This window comes from Trachurus trachurus (genome assembly GCF_905171665.1).
Source record: "Trachurus trachurus genome assembly, chromosome: 9".
NCBI classification, from domain to species: Eukaryota; Metazoa; Chordata; class Actinopteri; order Carangiformes; family Carangidae; genus Trachurus; species Trachurus trachurus.
In genome coordinates, this window is record NC_139895.1 from 25,539,335 (window position 1) to 25,560,212 (window position 20,878).

Consider the following 20,878-nt stretch of genomic DNA (forward strand, 5'->3'; position numbering starts at 1 on the left):
AGAACATCTGGCTTTCTCACTCACCTTTGCTGTCTCTGTGCCTTCTCTGTCCTCTAAAGAAAACAAATATTCACTTGAAGTGGAAAGGCACTGCCTAACTTCGTGTGTCTGTGTGACTTTTCTCAGGTGCTTTCCTACCTGCCTGCGCTGGGAAGTTTAGCTCAGAGTCCCAGTGGTGTTTACCGTAGGACTGGATCCTCCACCCACAGCTGCACCAGCCAGGAGACAGGCTGCAGGTCAGTTACACGCAGCTGTCTGTCTGTACCTCTGTACCCCTTCCAGGTACATTTTCCAAAGAGGCCGAAACAGATTGTGTGAGGACATAGATGCAGAAAGAGGAGTGCGCTGCAAGTTTTAACTCCAAATACAGTTTTAAATGTTAATATATTTACAAATATTATTTTCAAATTATTTTTTCTAGGCTGCATTTACTTCAATGCAACTGAATTACTTATGTTTAAAGATAAGCCTGATCTTGCAAGTCCTTTGCTCTTCTCTCTCTTGTTCACACTTCTATGTAGATTAAAGATACATTTCAAAACCTTCAATGTAGATGGACTGTGTTAGGTTCAGTATTTTTTTTTTTTGCTTCCTCAAGACATTGTGTTCTTAAAGCACAGTGTGCCCACAGCGTCATTTGAGAGTTGAACAGTTAACAAAAATGGGTGTGTAACAGTATACATGATGGCGGTCAGATTTCACTGAAGCTTTAAATGAAAATCTGCCACTTGCTGCCATCCTGTCAAATTAGTTGTATCACTGTTTCCCGTCTTTGTTGGCTTGTGCGTCTAAAATAACAGAACTATTCAACCAGCAATCTACACTGCCTCCATTGTCAGGTTTCCACCCATAGATTAAAGGCCAGGCAGTGTGAGGCAAAGTCACTGAAAATGTCCAGATTTGATGAGAAATGTGAGTGAAAAGGAACAAAGGAACAGGAACACCTGGAGAGAGGGGGAGTGTGTGTGTGTGCGGGAGGCTGGAGAGAGGCAAATGGAGGTCAGACGGAGTGTGAGGAGTTGGCATGTGATGGGTCATGCCCAGGTCTGATCATATCAGTAAGTGCTGGCTGACAGAAGGGGTGCAAAGGGAGGTTAGACCCCTCCTCACACACACACACACACACAGTCCTGAGTCTGATTTGGACAGGAAGTCGACAGATCGACAGACTAGGATATCCCATCAGGCCTTTGTGTCTTCCCTTACGACCACCAGCTCTCAGCCCTCAACCCCCTCTTCTGCACCTCTCTTGATCTTCCCTCTCGCATACTAAATCCCTCTCTGAATGCACACATGCACACACACGATCTCACGCTCCATACCCCATGTTAGACATCTGCTCTTCCACCAGCAGGTAGTTGGCCTGTAGAAGGGCAGGAGTCACTGGGGAGCAAGTTCATGCGAAGGCTACTGGTTCATGCACTGACCAGACCAGATCCCCTCTCGTCTCCATCCATGCTCTCTGTCTACTGCCTGCATCCCCGCTTTCCCCAGAATTTCAAGGATTATGTTTATTTTGACGTAGACATGAGAAGAAGAAGAAGTGAATGAAACAAAGAACACAATCTGTGCGGGTGAGATAAAGAAATGCCAAAGGGCATGTAAAATCATTTGACCCTAAAAGAAAGAATGAAATCAAAATGACAAAACCTGTGATGAATCGAGAACAGAAACCAAAAGTAAATCTTGTTTCCTAATTTTCCATGGTTGAATTCATGATATTATACATATTTTCATTGATGTTGACACTTTTAATCAATTAACTTGTGAAGCATTTATGAGTCTGACACACTCCTCAGTCTCTACATGTTTTCAATACATTTCTCTATGTTGTCTCTCTGAGCTGCTTGACTCTGATTTAAAAAAAACAACTGTGTTGTTAGTACACTTGTCAGTAATTCACACTGCTGCAAGACAAATCAGTGCAGAAAAACACTTTTAAACAACAACAGTCTTTTTTAAATAGGGAAGTATAGGAACTAAATGGTCTCAGTTTTATTTTAGCTTTCAAACTGTCGATGCTGATGCATAAGACAAAACCATGGTAAAAGGTTGGGTGTTCCAATTATGAAAATAGGGTCATAAAGGATTAAGAGGAGACACGTGACCCCTTTATCTTTCATTTCTGGCTGTTAGAGCACATTAGCTTGTTTTACTGTGACTTGAGAGATAGAGAGTGTACTTCTTCTGCACAAACAGACAGATTGGCATTAGGGCACACATCCAAGCCATAGCAAGCTGACAGAACGGTTGACTGACTGACTGACTGACTGACTGACTGAGAAGATGACCGCTTGACTTGCTGGCTGGCTGCGTTGCAGTGAGTGCTGTTTGAAGAGTGGAAGTGTAATTAAACAAGGGGCTTTCCGAGCTCTGTGCACTGCTGTTGCCTTTCAACATAAACACAGTCAGTGTCAGGTGGACCGAAGAAAAAAGAAATTACCAACCCTGCAAATACTTTGCAATGGAGACAAGTAAAAAGGACAGCTAGGAATTTGTTGTAATTGTCTTTTGGTTAGATGCATAGTGAGTAGGACATGTAATATGTTGCCTCTTCTTACTGTTGCATCGGACATACACTTCTTTATTACTTGCATTATTGCTCCAAAGTTTGGTAAAAGTCGTCCTCCAAAGGCGCATGCTGCCCCAGGCCCAGGAATGATCACTGGGCCAGTGACGGCGTGCTGGCCTCCCGAAGTACGCCATGGGGGAAGGAGAGATAGAGGGGGGTATACAAGCCAAGTACTGTCAACTTCCTCTGCTGCCAGCCTATATGGACAGGGGACACTCGGGTGAAGTGGTTTGAGATGAGAAGTGCTACGCCCTCATTCTAGACACTCTTATGGACTCTCTCTCTCTCTCACACACACACACACACGCATATACACATCCACACACAGCTCTTCTCATCTCTTCTCAGCCTTGTCCCTGCTAATAACAAGCAACGCGTGACAGGACGTGTGTTTCCTCCTCACTGCTGGGAGCTCCTTCCTGGCTTCTGAACAAGCCAATTACCAGGGAACAAGCCTCTTCCCTGTAATACGGATGGCACTGCGCTTCAAGGCGACGCACGCGCACGTGCACAGACGTCTACACACAAGACACCTGTCAGGCTTCATGCAGGCAGATCTCCCATACCCACTCACAGGACTAGTGACAGCCCACAGCTATTAGCACGCCACTACTTTGAAGAGGCTTCACTTTCTTTTACTAGTTATTCCTCCTAATGTGCTTGCTCACATCGAATTCTCCGTCTCTGTGTTTGAGGCGATAAGTGGGAGGAAAAGTGCTTTGGAGACGGGAACGGAGGATTGGGTGTGTGGAGTTTTGTGTGCGTGTGTGTGGCCAGCGCAGTGGGGGTTTGACAGATATTGTCAGATTTCATATAAGATGATACAGAGCCATGAGGGATTCATTTGCTAATGGCACTTCTCACAGTACACTGTTGCCCCGTTCCACTTTCCATACCACCGGTTCTCCTCGCTGTCATGCTGGAATGGTCGGTCAATGAAACACTGGACTTGTTTATGTGAATCACGGGTAATCTCTTATTGAATTGGGTTTAGTATATACATGCATTACTTCTCATAACCCCTCTGACCGTGTCCTTTGTTGCCACGCAGAACCCAGAGCTCTTTGGTGAATGAAACAACCCCGGAGAAAGAGAACATCCCAAGAGGTTTAAACAGAGTGAACGCAGCAGGTACGACACACACACACACACACACACACACACACACACACACACTGCTGCTTGACAATATAGCTTCACATTTGCAAGGAGTGGACTTTTAATGGACTGATGCACTGCACTAGGTCATCAGTAAAGAGGGACATGATAGCTCTGTCATCACTTTCAGTTTAATGAAGAGCACATAATGTATGGAGAGAGTGATTGATTTGCATCCGACCACGCTTCCATCAAGTCAGCTGTAAGGGCAACTTTGCTGCATAAGTAGGCCTGTCGTGTACGTTCAGGGCAAAGTGCGGACAGTATTACCACCTCTCACGCCTCCTCCTCCACTTGTTCCATTTGCATTTAAATTCAAAGCTGTGCTCTTTGTTTTGTTTTTTCCTCCTCATGTCTTATTTACCTCTTTAAAAAAAAGAAGTAATAGATAAATAAATAAATGGCCCGGACAGAAATAATGGGTTTCTCACACAAAACAATAACGCATATTAGTACGCACAGTGCGCCTCAGATCTCCATTTTAGGGATATTAAATGCAGCAATTAGGGTTGCACTGCAGATGTACAGCGGCTGCACTGGTGGAACTTCCTGCAATTAGAGGCATGGCACTCTGTGTGAACTCTCGAAGGTGTCAGAGCTCATATCTCCCCCTTCCACCTGATCAGAAAGGCCCTGTGCCGGTGTGAAGGAGGGGTGGAGGGTAAAGGAGAGGTAGTGGGGGGAGGGAGGACTGAGGCAGGAGACTCAAGGCTGTTGGCATGTGTTGTTTTTCCACTACGTGATCTCTATACCGATGCGGTCGGCATTAATTTTTGATGAACCATCGGCACAGCATCCTCCCCTCTCGCCCTCTCATCCCATTCTCTCTCTCCCCCTCTTCCCCTCTTTCTCTTGCAGGCTTTTTCACCCACATATGTAAGCTCGCTTTCTTATATGCTGCTGCACTTCTTTGGAGCATCTGTCTCGGCTGCTGGAACCTCAGCGTCTCTGTCACAGTCGCTGAGAGGGGCTGAGGGATTTCAGGATGAACTTCTCTTGTTCAGTCCCATATTTGCTTCTGGAAGCTCAGCAGAGATTTTGATTTAAATCACTGTAGTCGACAAACAAGAATCAGATCGCTTCTATCTTCATGTCATGCCTGAGACAAAACTTAAAAGTCCAGAAGCGTATTTAAAGACTGTGTTGATTGTTCTTGGCAAGTTCAGCTACACACGGCAACTTTATCCAACAAACAGATGTAACTATTAGAAAAGTTGTCTCTATAATTGTAACTATTGTGGAGCTTTCAGTTGTGTCACACTGTTTTCCTCACCAGAAGAGGTTTGCCCAGCTGGTGTAGAATCGTAGAGTCACATTTCTAAACGTTTTAAAGCCTTCTCACCTGTGTTGAGACTGAAAGTTCACACTTTGCCTTGGAAACAGCTGCTGGCAAAACAGTCTCACAGTCTCAGCAATATTTTATCACCACTCAGCTGTACAGAACTGTGATTGACTGACATCTCCCTCACATGTTTCTAAGCGTTGTTGCATATGTGAGGGTGGAACCACTTTTATCGTCTTCATTCATATCAGCACGTGGAGTTTGGCGACTTCATTTAATTTCCAATATAGCATCACTCAAGTTTCATAACTGAATGAATGTCTAATCTGCTCAATTAAACTGGAACTGAACTGCATTTGGACTCCCATTGTGGTCATCAGCATGATGTGGAGTTGGCCAGAGAGTGCTCCTGTCTTGGAGCACACTGTAAACTACGTGAGGGGATTCGTCAGGGGAAACACTGTCTCAGTTGTGTTAATTTGATTTATCCCTCTACTCCTTCATCTGTTTTTCCAACAAGTGAATTAAAAGATTTTCTTTGAGGTGAATATTGATTCTGACCAATGCCAAACTTCACTTCTGCTCCTCTATGTACGGAGAAAGAAATTTATGTTCAGTATAACAAAAGATGACGGAGGCAAAGGTTTTTTGTGAGCCTGACTTTCAGATTTATCACATTTATTTACATTTGTTCATTAAGCAGGCAGCTTTGTCCGAAGCAAATGAGGTACAGTCCAAGCCAAGAGACACTTTGTGTTTGTATCTCATTACCTCATGTTGGCAGAGAGCGCTCGTATTTTTTATTTTTTATTTTTGAATGATTGAAATATTATGAAATTATAATTCTCCAATGGAATTTTTATGTTGGTCACACTGTAAAGTCTTTTGAAGCACAGTGAGAGCTGCATTAATCTTGATTTAGGGGTATTAATACACTTCTGTCTGTGCCACAAACAGCAGTAGTCTTCAAATGGTTTTAAATATATCCAATAACTGGCACAGAACACCTTTCTAACACATTCCTGACAAATAGCATTGTTAGAGGCTTCCAGCAGCTTTTTGGTCCAGGGATCGGCAGGCCAAGCGACACTTTACAGGAGTGCAGCGAGCAGACTGAGGGATATAAAGAGCAACACATACATTTAACTTTTCTATTAAAGTGTGAAACGGGGGATTTATAGAAAAGGACAGGCGGATTTATCCTTTCCGTGCTTGTAAATGCTGAGCATGCAATTACCCCTATAATAGAGGCGTTGTGTCCAAATTGGAGCCATTAAAGTGATTTAACAGTGCGTGGATTGGTCCTGGCATTTGCGAGGATGTGTACACATGGGGTGTAGTGGAATGGGTGTTTAATCACAGCATTTTAGAGCCCAGTAATAGCAGAGCAGCCCATGTCAGAACACTGACGTGCCACACAGTACAGCTTACTCATTAGGGACTGTAGTTTGGTCTGCGCTCCACCCTCTGTTTGGGTGTTTTGGATTTTTAGATTGGAAGTGTTGGTTTGTTTCATTGATTGGCCTCATTACTGTTACTGATGCTGAGACTGCACAAACACTGTCGGCTCTCTGATGTTACATTGGCAAACAAGAGTGCACTGTAATTTATTATATATATATATATATATATATTTTTTTTTACATTGCAACATATATATATAATGAAGGAAAATCAGATTGGCAAAGTATCATTTATTTATTTTAGCAATTAAGTTGTCAGACTAATAATTCCAGGTTATGAAGTGAGACATTATTATTTAATCACTGCGGTTACTGAACTAGTAAAAATATCAGTTATTGAGTTGCCTTTTGAAATGATAAACATGCCATCTAACAGAGTGCTTGAAATAAGCTGCAGTCAAGTACCTGCGTCATCAGCCTATTTGTGCATACTCACACTGCTTTTAAGTGCTTGTTTTTAGCATTTGAACAGGAATAAGTGACTATTTTTGTATCTGTATTTCTATTTTTCATTTGACATTGACTTTCAAACAGCAGTTATTCCATCACACCTTTTTAATGTCAGGCAGCCTATTCAATACCAACTAAAGTACTCTATTATATAATCTGTCATGATTGTACCAAATGACGCAACATCAAAATACTTTGTTTTGTTGTTTGGTGTGGTGTTGCCTCTCTGCTGGAAGAGTCCACCTTTTAAGCATTCACACAGGTAATCCAACTACGAGGTTGGTTTGTGCAGCGACAACATTTATAACTGAGATGTAGTGAGAAAACAGTATTGTATTCATGTTGTATGTCTGTTAATGAGGATGTCCTTCTTAAAACTTTGAACTCACTTCTATTTGTTTGGTCTTGCATTGGATTTCACGGGAGAACACAGATGATCCTCCTTTTGATTAACAGTCCTTTTCCATACTGACCCCCCCTCCTCTGCTCTTCAACCTCTTTACTACTGGCGGATGGCATTTAATGCATCTTCTGCATCCTCAAAGACGCCTCCTGGAAGAAAGGAATTCTTAAGAATGAATGGGATCCAGCTTTTTTCAATATTTCCCCTACACGCTTTGAAATGCATCAAACCCTTTCACTCTCTCCTCCACTGCTTCTTCTTCCTTGCCCCCCTGTTTCCTCCCACCATCCCTCTCCTCCTCCTCCTCCACCTCTTTTCGCCCCAGTATGTGCTCTGTGTGCGCTGGAGTGGAGCCCCTGTACAGGCGTGGCATCCTGGGGAGAGCTAGTAAAGCATTTATTACAGGCTTTGCAGTCCTGTATTATACTGGCAAGCACAGAGCCACTCATGCTTGGCCTTTAACTTCCCTCTGAAGTTCAGCCATACATGAAAAGAGGGGGCTCTGGCCCACTAATATATTCCTGATTTAATATTGTATCAGAAAAAGTGAGGGACAGGGTAAAGATGAGAAAAAAAGGGATGAGGGGGGAGAAAATTGTGTTTAAAAATGTAAATGGAATCCTTGAGAGTTTTTTTTTTCCACGCCTGTTCACTGCTAGTTTGCTGATTAAATATCACGTGGGGACACTGGCAATGCCCAGCGGAGCTTTTGAACCCTGGATCTGTGAAGAATCCTTTTCGAAGGCTTTGTGCGTGGGCTGTCTACCATAACTTCCTCTCAAGTAACAATATAGGGACAAGCGGACAGGAAGCGAGACCACTTTCTCACCACCACATTCATTCACTCGCCGACTGCCCCGATATTAACTTTGTTGGGCTCGGGGTGTAAGTGGAAAATCTCTGTGTCTATAATAGAGGTAAAGAGCGAGGCGAATTAGCCCAACTCTCCATCTTTAATTTTTCTCCCTCCCATTTTTTTCCCTTTGAAAGATCTCCCCCCTTTTCTCATCACTCTTCTTAAATCGCATCCTCATTGGCGGGTCGTACTTTTTTAGGTCAGGCTTTTTTTTTTGGTGTTTGGGGACTTTTCTGTGGTATTTTATTGGTGTGTTCACCATATGGAGGGGGACAATGGGCAGGACATCGGGCACACCCTAATTTTGGATTTATCTCTTCTCTTCCGCCTGTTCTCTCTTCTGGGTGTGCTTGTCCGTTGTGTGTGTCCTGGTCGAAGGAGAGACCCTCCTCCACAGAGCGTGCAAGAGAAACCAAGTTGAGACGGTGCTGCAGATCCTGGCGCTTCCTGGCACGGACGTCAACGTTAAAGGTAAGACTTTTTCGCTTTCCCATTTTCTGTAACCTCTGTTTCTGCGTCATCTCACTTTCACTCCTCCTGTTTGCTGTAGGGTTTCGAGGAGCGATTAACATTGGAGTAAAAAAAAAAAAAAGACGAGCGATGAAATAGGGGAGCGTGTGCGTCATTGAGGTTAACCTTTAGCTAAAATGTAAAGGGTGTGTCCAGGAAGAGCGTGATGGGTGTGGAGGTTCAAATTCATAGATTTAGAGTCTTTTTCCTAAGTGAAATGAATTCCTTTTGATATTTAGAGTGATTTACTTTTCTCTTTAGGTCAAATATAATGACTCGCTTTCCTTTTATGAAAATGTTATGTTTCAAAGGTTTCCCTGAATTTGTAATTGCCCTTTAGTAGCAATCCAAATTAACTTGCGTCTAAGTAGACTTATGCAAGAGGTGATGTCCAAAATCTGTTCAGGCAGAACTGTGGGAAAAATGGTAAAATTGTGGCTGTCACCTTGCAGTTGTCTCACAAAATGAGGCCCGTGTTAACTGAGCCAGAACTTTTTTTTGTTTGGAGTCCTTTCATGTCAGATAAAACAGATCTACATTGTGATGTTCTGTAAATGGGTTATTTTCTTCTCCGCGTCTCTCTCCATGACTGTAAAACATGAACAGATGGAGTAAACTGGTTCAACATTTCTTGCAAATTCAGATTTTTATGCGTGTGTACATGAACAGTGGTCAGTCACTTATACATAACGCGCACACAGTAATTTTAAACAGTGTAACACCACCTTGATTATACTCATAAAGCCTATAGCACTCTTGGTGCAGTCATGCTGGAGTCCTTTGTCTCTTGGCTATGGAAAAATCTTTTTGTTAAGTTCTTTTAAAATGTGCTAATTTGCATATTACCAAGAATGATATTGAGTATGTAGGCTGTACCACTTCACATTTCCTCCCCTGCTAACTAACTTGCTAATTGAGTTGTTAGCTTTCAGTAGGTTAGTCTAATGGCTCATGACATTATAGTTAAGATTACATACCATACTTAAGGAGATGTACATATCTCTTTAACTTCTTGTTAGCTTGTTAGCACTTGCATTACAATTCTCTCATATCTCTCTTTAATCTGTCATCATGACTGTACCTTAACTTGCTTTTGGTGATGCACATACCTGTTTTACTGCCTGTTATCTTTAAATATCAAGATTTTAAAGCAATATATTTAACCCTTTTAACCCTAATTGACACCAGATGACATTTTCTAATTGAGTAAGTTGTATTAATATGCATTATCTTTATTTTGTTGAACATGTAGACCATGCAGGCTGGACGCCACTGCATGAAGCATGTAATCATGGCAGCACTGCATGTGTGGAGGCCTTGCTACGTCACCACCCTGCACCTGTGTTAAATAACCAGGTGAGTGGAGTCAGTCCACTTCATGATGCCCTGCTCAACGGACACATGGACATCGCCAAAATGCTTCTGGAACATGCAGGTGGGTAAACTCCATGCTTTAGAGTGTAAATTGATGACATTTAACATTACTTAGTGTGCATGAACTCAATTTTTTTCTTTATATAAGCTAAAGAATAGTAAAATATTATTATTTTTCCAAATAATGCTATTCTTAAAAGTGTAAGCCTGGTGAAACTTCACTACTTTTGGGAGTGGTTGGCCAACAGAGCAGTAAAAAAAAATCAGTCAATCCATAAATCCATCCCCCCTTTGTATGGATGGATGGACCATTCTAGCCAAAGTTTTTGCTGCCTTTTTTAATTGAAAAAGTGCATAATATTAATATGCACAACTATCTTTCTAGGTGGTTTGCTCACACACAATGATTTATGAAATCCAGCCATAAATGGATTAAAAAGAAAACCAATCCCCTTGTGTATCAAGGTGCATGTTTATTAGGTTAAACTAATGCTTTTACTGTTACTGCCTATCAAAACAGGACCAGATTTTTCATTTTTACACTTTACTTTTGTCAGTGCCATTACTTAGGCAGTTCAATTAGAAATTGCTACTCCAACAGGGTTTTCCATGTTTATATTTCCTAATTGGATGGGATATACCGGTACCCAACTGTTTTTTATATGTCTTCATGTAATCCATCTTCCTTGAAACGATTCATTAAACCAAATGGCCTCCGTCACATTGATGGAATCATATAATGTTAAAATAAAACACCTTTAACTTGTCTGGCCAGTTTGCTGCCAAGAGAGCTAATCTGTAGAATTAGCCATTTAGCTAATGATTTACTGCAGTGGTGGGCTGCATGTCACTGCTGCTGTGGCCAAGACAAGCTTTCACTTTAATGCAGCCAACAAATGTAGCGGAGCTTACTGACAGATTGAATGCTGCTTTCGACCTTATTAACAGGGCCAGTTTTATCTTAACTAGCCTCCTGGTAGAGTGAGGGACCTGTTGATGGTGAAGCTCTTAAAGGGACAGTCCACCAAAAAAAAGAAAAAATAACCACCTTTAATGTTTACACCTGCCTTTTATATGTTATCTGAATGTTTTTTTTTTCGTTTGGGTTTTAAGGGGGACAAATTGTGAATATGAATTTTTAGATGAGCTAAAAGACAAAAAAGTTAGTTTTTATGTTTATTTACAGTATGTAAAGAATGAAGAGCTGCACATGTACAGTGTGCCTGAGACAACCAGAATTGGTTCTGAGGACGATGCAGTTTCTTTACTGCATTAATTCCAGATCATCTATAGCATCTCTTCCTCTGCCCCCACTGCTTGTCTTCATAATCGTCATGCAATCCTGCTCTGCAGTGTCTGTCCAAACAGATTACAGCATCACCTCATAAGATGTCTGTTAATGTCTTTTTGACGAGATTGGAGGAGTCAGGATCCACCGCTTGCGAAATTCACAAGCAGGTTTTTTCTTTTTTGGAAATGTGTCACAACACAACTAGTTTGGTGTCTGCATGTTTGCGTGCCACATGCAGTCTGAGCTCAGGAGGGTTGAAGTGAGCGTGACGGGTGTCGAAGCAGAGGAGAGCGTGGCGTAGCTGGGTGTACGGCAGCAGGTGGCAGAGAAAGTGTGTGTGTGTGTGTCTGTGTGTCTGTGTGCGCGTTTTTGGGGAGGGTGGGGAGGCGTGCCATTTGCTAGCGTTGAACAAGTCTCCCATGTAACATACCTCTTCCTCCGCTCACTTCTCAGTTTGACTAATTATAGTTAATTTGATTCGACTTTCCCATTAACACATGTACATATTCTGTCCTCAAAAAATAAATTAGACTGGGATTGTTTAGTCCCGGAGAGGAAACAAGAGAGCGCTCCCTTTTTTTTTTCTTTTTTTTTTTTTCCTTCCCTTCCTCAGTAACAGGAGGAGAGCAAATTAAAGGAGGTCAGAGGAAGACGCAGCTATCTGTATCAGTGAAATTAGACGAGAAAGAGAGTGAGTGTCTGTCGGTGTGTGTGTGTGTGTCGGTGCGTGTGCAGTAGACGTCTGGCCGGCTGTCTAGGCCAGGTCTCTGTGCGTGGACCAAGCAGAACAACTGGAATGAGAGTACGCTCAATCTGAAACACCTGCAGGCTTGTACATTATACGTCTTTTTCCCACTCGCTTTCTTCCTGACTGGTTGTTATTTCCTCACACCTTGATGGCAGGTTGTCTAAAGGCTGCAGCAGCGAGTTGGTGAGGAGGTGGTCCTCTCTTGACTCCAGGCTATATTGTCTCTCTTGGTCTCCTTTCCGTGATCTCCATCTAGTTGCCATGGACACCATCGATAAGCATAGGATATGTTTTTTTCCAGTGCGGTTAAATGTGGAAAGTTTTGGCTTTGGGGGCTACATCATGCTTAGTTACAGTAACCATCTTTACGTTGCTGCTCATTTCAGTTCTTTCTCTAGACTCAGGCTGCATTTCTAGCACTCAAACATCAGACCTCTCTTAAATTTTGGCCAGAGAGACTCTGTGCCGGCGTCCCATGGTAGGAGAACAGCCTTGTGGGCCAGATGCATTTTCATTTCTCTCTCTTTGTTTATTATATTCCTTTATTTAATCCTTCTGAGTGCCTCCTGCATCTCCTGAAACTATATTTTTTATTGAGGCATTCACCCCGTTGTCCTGGTTGTTTCCAACAGTCGGGCTGAACCTAGCTGCCAAGGCCAGAGAGGGCAACACTGACACTGGCACGCCAACAAAGCCTTTATTTGGGAGTGATCTCACCCCTTTGTAAGCCTGTCTGCTTGGAGGCCTGTGCTCTGTATGTGTGTGTGTGTGTGTGTGTGCACTTTGAGGGGTGAATTGTAAAGGGGGTGGGTGGATGGATCCCACCCCCTACCCCCTCTTCCTCAGTCCCTTCAGGCTTATGGAGCTGGCAAGAAAAGGATGCCATGGCTAAGGGCAAGGCTGACTCTGCTCTCCTCCCCTCCTCCTCCCATTGCCCAAGGCCACCCCACATGACTCTGTGTATAAGTGTGTGTTATTACACAGTATGGAAGTGTCCTTGGCTATATATTTTGGTGTATGCATGCACAAATATTTTTTTTCCTGAATCTGGCTCACAATTCAGCTCCCGATGCACCCTGTGCCCCCTCCTCAGCTGGTAGGAGTGTTTAAATTTTACAGGGTGGCCAGGGCAGCCGGCACCCCTGATCTGAATGGAAAATGACCCGGAGCCTTTAACTGTGCAGTTCAGACCTGGCACACACACACACACATACACAGAGTAGTTGTGTCAGTGAGCAAAGGGGGTGGAGAAATAAAGAAAAGGGCCTTTAAGCTGTCACCACTCCACCTCAACTTGTAAACACACACACTCACACACATATACACACAAACTCATTGAGATGCTTGAAGAGGAAAGAGTATAAGAGCAGAAAGAATTGTTCAGGTATGTGTAAAAGTGTTTGTTTTGTTTTTCCTTCAGTTTTTCGTCTAATTGATTGGCTTGAGTCAAGTTCAAGAAGGCAGGAGGGGTTGCTACATGACTGCTTCTTCAATTTCTATTTGGATTTCTGTGCATCTCTTGTATGCACACACAAACACACAACGCTCACGCTTGCTGCACAGCATCCGCCGGTCCCTGCAGATCTTAATGTGAACGTGTGTTTGTGGAGCAGAAAGATGTCATTTGCTCAGTGGCACAGGAAACACACAGTCCCCTCGGACAGCTGTAGTCAGTCATGGTTTGTCTCTGTCTGTTTGTCTATCTCTGTCATAGATACACACACACACACACACACACACACTGACGCACACAGAGGTTGTGCTTTAGACACACTTGGGCCTCTTCACTGTCAACACGGTAAAGAAAGTTCATTCTGCTCTGCACTTATTTCCCTGTGGGTCCTGAACTGGCAACTGCGAGGAGCTGAGCTCTCGCACTATTAGAGGTGAGGCTGTGTTTGGAGCTCTCGGCTTCATTCGGGTGTGTTGATGTTTCAACTGCAGGTTTCTTCAGGCAGTATTTCAAGGACTTCCCTCACTGGGAATTTTTCAACTGGATTCTTCTGCTTTTTTTTCTCTCCTCTTCTTCCTGCCTGTCTTTCGCTATCCACCACCCCCACCAACCCCCTCCAACCCCCAACCTTTCTTTCAGCGTTTTTCGGGAGGTTGCCAGGATTTAGTCTGGAGGTCTATCCAGCAGTCTCCCTGGTTGTTCCTCACAGGGCTCCAAGAGGAGGGTGAGATCTCTCAGTCAGTGTGTGTGTGTGTGTGTGTGTGTGTTTTATACAGATGAGGGCCAGAGTAGATGAAAGAAATGATGATTTTGCGATTCATTACTAAAGGTTTGTTGCCCAGATCCACCGTTTGAATGTACAAACACAGGCATCTTGCTCTTTTTTTCCATCCAAAAAAATACAAAATACAAAAATCAGTGAATGAAGGCAAACAGGAGCTAGCTTAGGTGAAAAAGAAAGGGCAGAGGTCAAGGAACATGAAACTATTTTCATTTATTTTGTGGTCTTCTTTCACCTACAGTACAAGGTTCAGCCTGAATTTAATGTCATATATTTATTTCTAAGGACTTCATGATAAATGGTGAAATTGTAAGTGTTAAATACATACTCTTTCTATTCGCAAACAAAGCAGGGTTTCAAGGTTTATTTCATTTCTTTCGTTCTTTTCGCTTCCGGGCTGATTGAAAAGAAAAACAGCACGGTCAAAGGCCAGAGACGATTTTGTTTTGTTGGCCATGAAGATCGTTCTCTGTCTCTGCTCTCCAGTCCTGAACTTAAATCATCATATACTCCATGAGTGCAAAATGATAGTCCTTCTTTTCTTTTTTTTCCTCCCTTAAATTAAATCTTTCAACAACAGCTCAGGCAGGGAATTCAATAGTACTCTGATAAAAAAATATGTCTGTGGAACGCACAGGCAGGAGAAAAATGTGAACTTATGTGAAATTCATTAACAAGAAGTGCAACAATGGGTGCTGGAAGTCAACAGTGTGTGGTGTTGGAACTCTGTGGGGTCATGTGCTGAAAATAGAGACATTCAACTGAAGTTGAGTGTTTGCTCAAACAGAGAGCATTTCGCTTTCAATGGCAAACTGAACGCCGTAGTGCGCGTTGAGTGTTGTACCTTTTAATTGTTGAAGTCGGAAAGGCCACGCTAGCTCACCTCCAACAGAAGCCTTCTAAAGGAAACAAAGAGTTAGGGGCAGCGCAAGTGTCGGCTGATATTTATTCTCTCAACAGCAAGAATGCAAATGGGAACTGAAGTCAAGCCAGCGCAATGTCAAATGCAAAGGCTTCATATAATACAGAGCTGCCTCTGTTTTAAAGCTGCGGTGTCATTTGCGGTTCTCTTAGACTCAACCTAAAAGTTCTCAGTCATTGTTTAGTATTATGATATCATAGCATAATAGAAAAGGCCTGCTGCCCTCAGGAAGTTGTATGAGGAGGGAGAGAGCAGCGAATGAGAATGGCGGTGAAGTTTGAGTGCCTCAAGATATTTTACTTTTCACCGTGAACTGTGTCCAGCATGTCTCAGGAAACAAAAACCCTTGGAACACTCAGAATAAAAGGACAATTCATCCATATCAGGAAAAAAGAAAAGAAAAAGAAGGCTTGCATTTGTAAAAGGGAATAATAATTTCTCTTTTTGAAATGCTGTATTTTGAAGATTTAACTTCCAAATAGTTTAAATAAGGCAGTAGGGAGAGGGTTTATTTATTTGTTATTTGTACATGAAGATTCATTACGTGACACATTATTAAAACAAATAGCCGATGATGGTGAGGAGCCTTTTTACAGATTCAGGAAACCAGTGTAGAGTTCATTTAGGGCTCAGATCATTTAGGATGCTAATCGCCCACTAGTGATCAGCATCCACTTACCATCCAGTGTGTCTGATGCCCCCATTCCAGAAGTGATGGTGTCGATGTGGCAGGGGATTACACAATCTAAGCAGCTGGTGTCTGTGCCTTTACACCCTACCTTATCTGCCCCCCTCCTCCTAAAGCCTGTGATCCAGAGGTAATCTGTGTCTGACCAGGCTGCGTTTGGCTGTGAAGAGTCCACGCACACAGCCTGTTCAGATGTTGCTCACCTGCAACCTGGAGGACAGAGGCTTTACACTGCCTTTAGTGACATTTGTATCAGTACAACTGGAATAAAAGAGGAAATATAGCCGAGGAAATACAGTCCTGATGTAACCTCCACAGGCTCTCCTCCCATGTGTTTTTTTTTATACTCCGAATATCAAGGTAGAAAATGGGTGGGGGGGCTTCAGAGCCTGTTGCTAAAGCAGAGAGAGATTTTAGCATATTCACATGTCTGGCTGGTCTTTCTTTTTCCTACATCTGATGCCTCTCCGCTGGCTGCTTTGGTGCTTCACTTGGTTGGCCTTGTTGTTTTTGCTGCGGTTTCTAGTCGCTAGCTAGCAGCTCCCTGTGGATATGTGATGCCGTGCCCCTGGCTGCAGTTCACACACTTACCCCGCCTCTCTTTTTCAGTCGGTGAGGGGGGGTGTGGGGGAGAGAGAGAGAGAGAGAGAGAGGATGTTTACCATGCTGTGGAGCTGCCTGCTTCCCAGCTTGTCTGCCTCAGCCCCAGCCTCAGACCAGAGACAGAGAGCGAGAGAGAGAGAGAGAGAGAAACAGAGAGGGGAGACACAGGGGGAGGGAGCACTGCATCTTTCTTTCCTTCCCTCCCTCCCTCTTTTTGCGCCAATTTTCCCTTCCTCCACTCTTGCTTTTATATTTCTTGTCTTCGCCTGCCCTCTAAAGGCCAAAGGGCTTTGCGCTCTATATGTATATGTATGCGTGTGTGTGTGTGTGTGTGTGTGTGTGTGTGTGTGTGTGTGTGTGTGTGTGTGTGTGTGAGTGTGTGTGTGTGTGTGAAGCAGACTGCAACTGGCTGGTGCATCAGGCAGTGGCTTTTGCTCAGTATGTGAATTCGCTCCCTCTGCTGTAGCTTCAGAGCTGAGGGCTTAGCAGGGCATTTTCACATTCATGTGCACACACATACACACACACACACACATATATACACACACACACATAAAGGATGGTGTAATTACCCTGTGCTCTCTTGTAATCCCCCAGGTGTTGTATTTATCTCCACTGCAGCATATCTGACACCCAGAGCCAATACCTGGATTCACTTCAGTCGCCGTCCCTGCATCAACACCATCCCCCAGCCTCTAGTCTCATAACTCTGTGTGTGTGTATATATTTGTGTGTATTACATTACAAACAGCAAGTGATGCTATTTTCATGTCTTATGTTAGAAAATATGTAATTTAGCCCCGGCTATGACTGTTGATGTCTGTATTAAGTGCTGCTGAGCTGGGTGGTGCAACATTAGAGCGCGTTTTATATCCAGTGATGAATGATAAATAACTGAACCGATTCTCTCGTCCAGTGGATGAAACATACAAGGACAGACGAGACAGGGTTGAGATGGAATTTAAAATTCTTGGAGAAGCAAAAGACAGAATCAGATACTTAATGGGAATTTTTTTTAAAAAGAGAGAGACAGAAAGTGCAAATGTGACAAATGGCAGACACCACACACACCGACATCGTTTGCTTTCAGGCAGACAGATCTACAATCAAACACTCAGCTGTACAGTCAGTTGTACGGGCTTTCAGGCAAGCCAAGCCCAGGGCCGTGCTGCAGGGGCCCTCTCCTCCCCACACCAGTGTCATCCCTCCAGTTGCAGCCTGTCTGTCAGACGGGTTTGACACTGTGACGGAGGGAAAAATGCAACAGTGCGGCTCTCTGTGTTTTTCTCTTTTTTTTGTTTTGTTTTGTTCTTTTTTCCTCATACTGAAGACTTGCCTCTTGTAAGTGTGTGAGCAAGCAGGACTGTAGTTATAGAAAAGTGAGCGGTGGATTCTTTTGAAAGCTCTGGAGCTGATTGCTGTCAATTTATTTTCAAGGAACTTTAGGGCAACTTTTTTTTTTACATCTCTCGTTTGACAATACAGTTGTAATCGGGAATCTGACTTGCAGTATAAAAGTGCAGCTTTGTGGTGCTTTATGCTTAAATTATCCCTATTTCTGTTATATTCATTTACATATCTTTGCTGCTGCAACAAGCCATTTTCCCTTGAGAGAGCACACTGTAGGAGTTTCATCTTACTTAACTGATGCATGGGATTCATACATTTCAAGAGTGACTAGTTTAAATTGATTTATGAATTTAGTTCATGCGGACATACTTTATGTGTATGCATTCTCCGTTAATGTTTTATTTTGAATTTCGGCCTTTTTGTCCATTTTTGTGTTTTTTTATATTCTGAAGCTGTTACAAAGCCCCTTTTGTTGTGCCAGCTGAAGAAATATTATGCTGCAAACATTTTTGATGAGAGGAAAAGAATTAGCAAGGAGGTAGAGAAGCAAACCTTGTCCTCCACTTTTCCTGTTCTTCACCTTTGGTTGAAAACACTCCACACTGTGTTTGTGTTCATGGTCCAGACTTAAAGGCCTCTTGCAGAGCTCAGTCCAAGGCTGGTCCTCTCAAAGGAAGGTACAGAACAGGATGCAGTGTGAAGAAAAACAGCCGCAGTCTTCAAAAGCTGTTCCATCTTTTTTTTTCCCCTTCTCTTTTTTTTGTAATGCTCATCTGGAAGTGACAAAGATGGATCCATTTTTCAGAAGACATGGTGTTACACGTGTCCATGAGTCTGTATGGGGCACTGTAAGAGACTTTCTTAAAAAAAAAAAAAGAAAAACACTCTGTGGTGGGCCCAAACCTTTTCTCCAATGTGTCACACTATAGTTGGCTTCACACATTACAGCCACTCCTACTGAATGAGCGAGGACAGCTTGTTATAGAAACCTGGTGATTATGACCTGCTGTGAACACCCTCACTCTCTCTCACACACACACACACATACACACACACACACACACACACCACCACCACCACCACCACCACAATGCCCCGTCTCCCTCCCCTTTGCCTTTCTCTTGTGGCCACTTTGATCAAATCTGTGCTCTTACGTCCTTGACTGCTGCCCCCGTCGCCTGACCCCTGCATTTGAAATTTCCTCGCTTATGTAAAAGTTTATGTAGATTAATGCCACAATTTATGCAGATTGAGTTTTTGCCACTCAGGCTTGAAGCACTAAAAGGTAGACGAGCACTGACCTTCCCCGCTAACAGCTACGTGAGCTCTCACCGATTATCTCATAACTGCTGCTCACAGCTCTGTGTTAGTTCTGTGGCGGACGGACAGATGGAGAGCAATTTCAGAATTCGTAACATTCTAGTTTTAACTTTTTTTTCTTTTTTTTTCCAAGTGTCATTCAGAACAAGTCCGTCTTTGTCCAAAGGGCATTTGGGAGGGTTTGGAGGTGTAGTTTATGTCTTGTTGCACCACACACATACAGTACACACATGCACACACCATCGTTGTCCATCCTTTAAAACATCAGGCTTCCTGCAGCCACACATTGTCTGCTTGATACCACTACTGGCAGCAACAACTGCCAGTAGTGGTATCAAGCAGCCTTTCAGCCGTCTGTGTGTCACACCGAGGCTCCACAGCACCGTAAACTCACTCACAAGTGGCAGCGGCATTGCCGAGGTTGAACAGTCAAGTGCCATCAAGACCAGATTGCCATAGAAATGGGTCTATCTGAAAGCAAACAAAGGGCTCACACTAGACTCGACCTGCTCTGTGTAGGCTAAGTGCGCACGGGCCCATCTGACACTGGAAACTGGCTTTCAGTGTGAACAGACAAAGCAGAGGAGCAGAGAGAGAGGAGATGCTAAATGTCACCATTATAACTTTGCTGGCTTCTTAAGAGAGGAGAAAATAAGTGTTACATTCAGCAATGACTGTCATATTCACTTTAAATGGAGTGAGGCAGGGCTCAAAGGGCAAAGCCAACGTTACTAGAGATGTGCTGAATGCAACAGAAAGCAGTATTTATCGTGCAATTTTTAAAAAATTGATGTGACCCTTTCAATAATAGAGTGCTGCTGCTCTTGAGTGAAACTGCAGGACTACACACAGTCACAAATGATTTTGATTAATGTGGAACTTTTTGCCGTCACAGATCATCCTTGCAAACCACTGTCTCTGTAAAGTGCAAACTTTTAACAGAGCAATTTTCTGATGTCACACTCAAGGTCTGTTGTTGTAAGTTTGTCACCTCCACTGGCTTCCTTTGCTGCTGCTGCTGAAAACAAGTGCGCCTGCAGGATTTCATTAAAAAAAAAAAAAAAAAAAAAAAAAGCTAACCGGAAAGCAGAGCCTCCATCAGGTCACTAACCTCCCACCCCAACCCGTTCCCTTTTTACACAAACATGAAGTGACCCAAAAGTCTCACGGTTAAGACGTAGTGTCAGCTGAAGTAAGAGCCGAAGTGAGCTAAAAGCCCTGGCTGGGCACTGAGGCTCAGTGGGAAAACAGATGTTGACTTATTACACCCCCTTCCCACATGTCTATATGTACATTTCCTGTATAGCACATGCATTCTGGTGTGTGTCTGTCCAGGTGCTATTTATATCCATTGTCATGTCCTGCCATTGACCCGTGCAGTGTCTTATTAGATAACGACACAGCAGCAGACAGTGGCTTGGCTGCATGTCGGTGTGATGTGCGTCATGATGTTGTCACTGATGCTTCAGCCGGTTGTTTACATCCCACTCATTACGCTCCAAGTCTGAGTCCAATTTTCTGCTTTCAAATCAAATCCTGCTGTACAGTATGTCAACTTTCAAAAAGTACAGGTGAATGTCACATTTCAAGTTTATTATCACCAGAAGAGCGCATTCCTAATTTCTTTAAAATGGGCAACTTAGTAAAAGCAGAA

General features: G+C 43.2%; 1 protein-coding gene across 1 annotated transcript in view; it reads left to right on the plus strand.

Moving 5' to 3' along the window:
- slf1 (SMC5-SMC6 complex localization factor 1) overlaps nt 1–20,878 on the plus strand; it is a gene marked incomplete at its 3' end in the record, with an annotated part of 28,359 nt that overhangs the window by 6,373 nt on the left and 1,108 nt on the right. The window contains exons 14-17 of the mRNA XM_083978606.1: nt 127–236; nt 3,624–3,703; nt 8,563–8,655; nt 9,947–10,129. Coding sequence (XP_083834732.1) covers nt 127–236; nt 3,624–3,703; nt 8,563–8,655; nt 9,947–10,129 — 466 coding nt within the window. The remainder of the gene's footprint in view (nt 1–126; nt 237–3,623; nt 3,704–8,562; nt 8,656–9,946; nt 10,130–20,878) is intronic.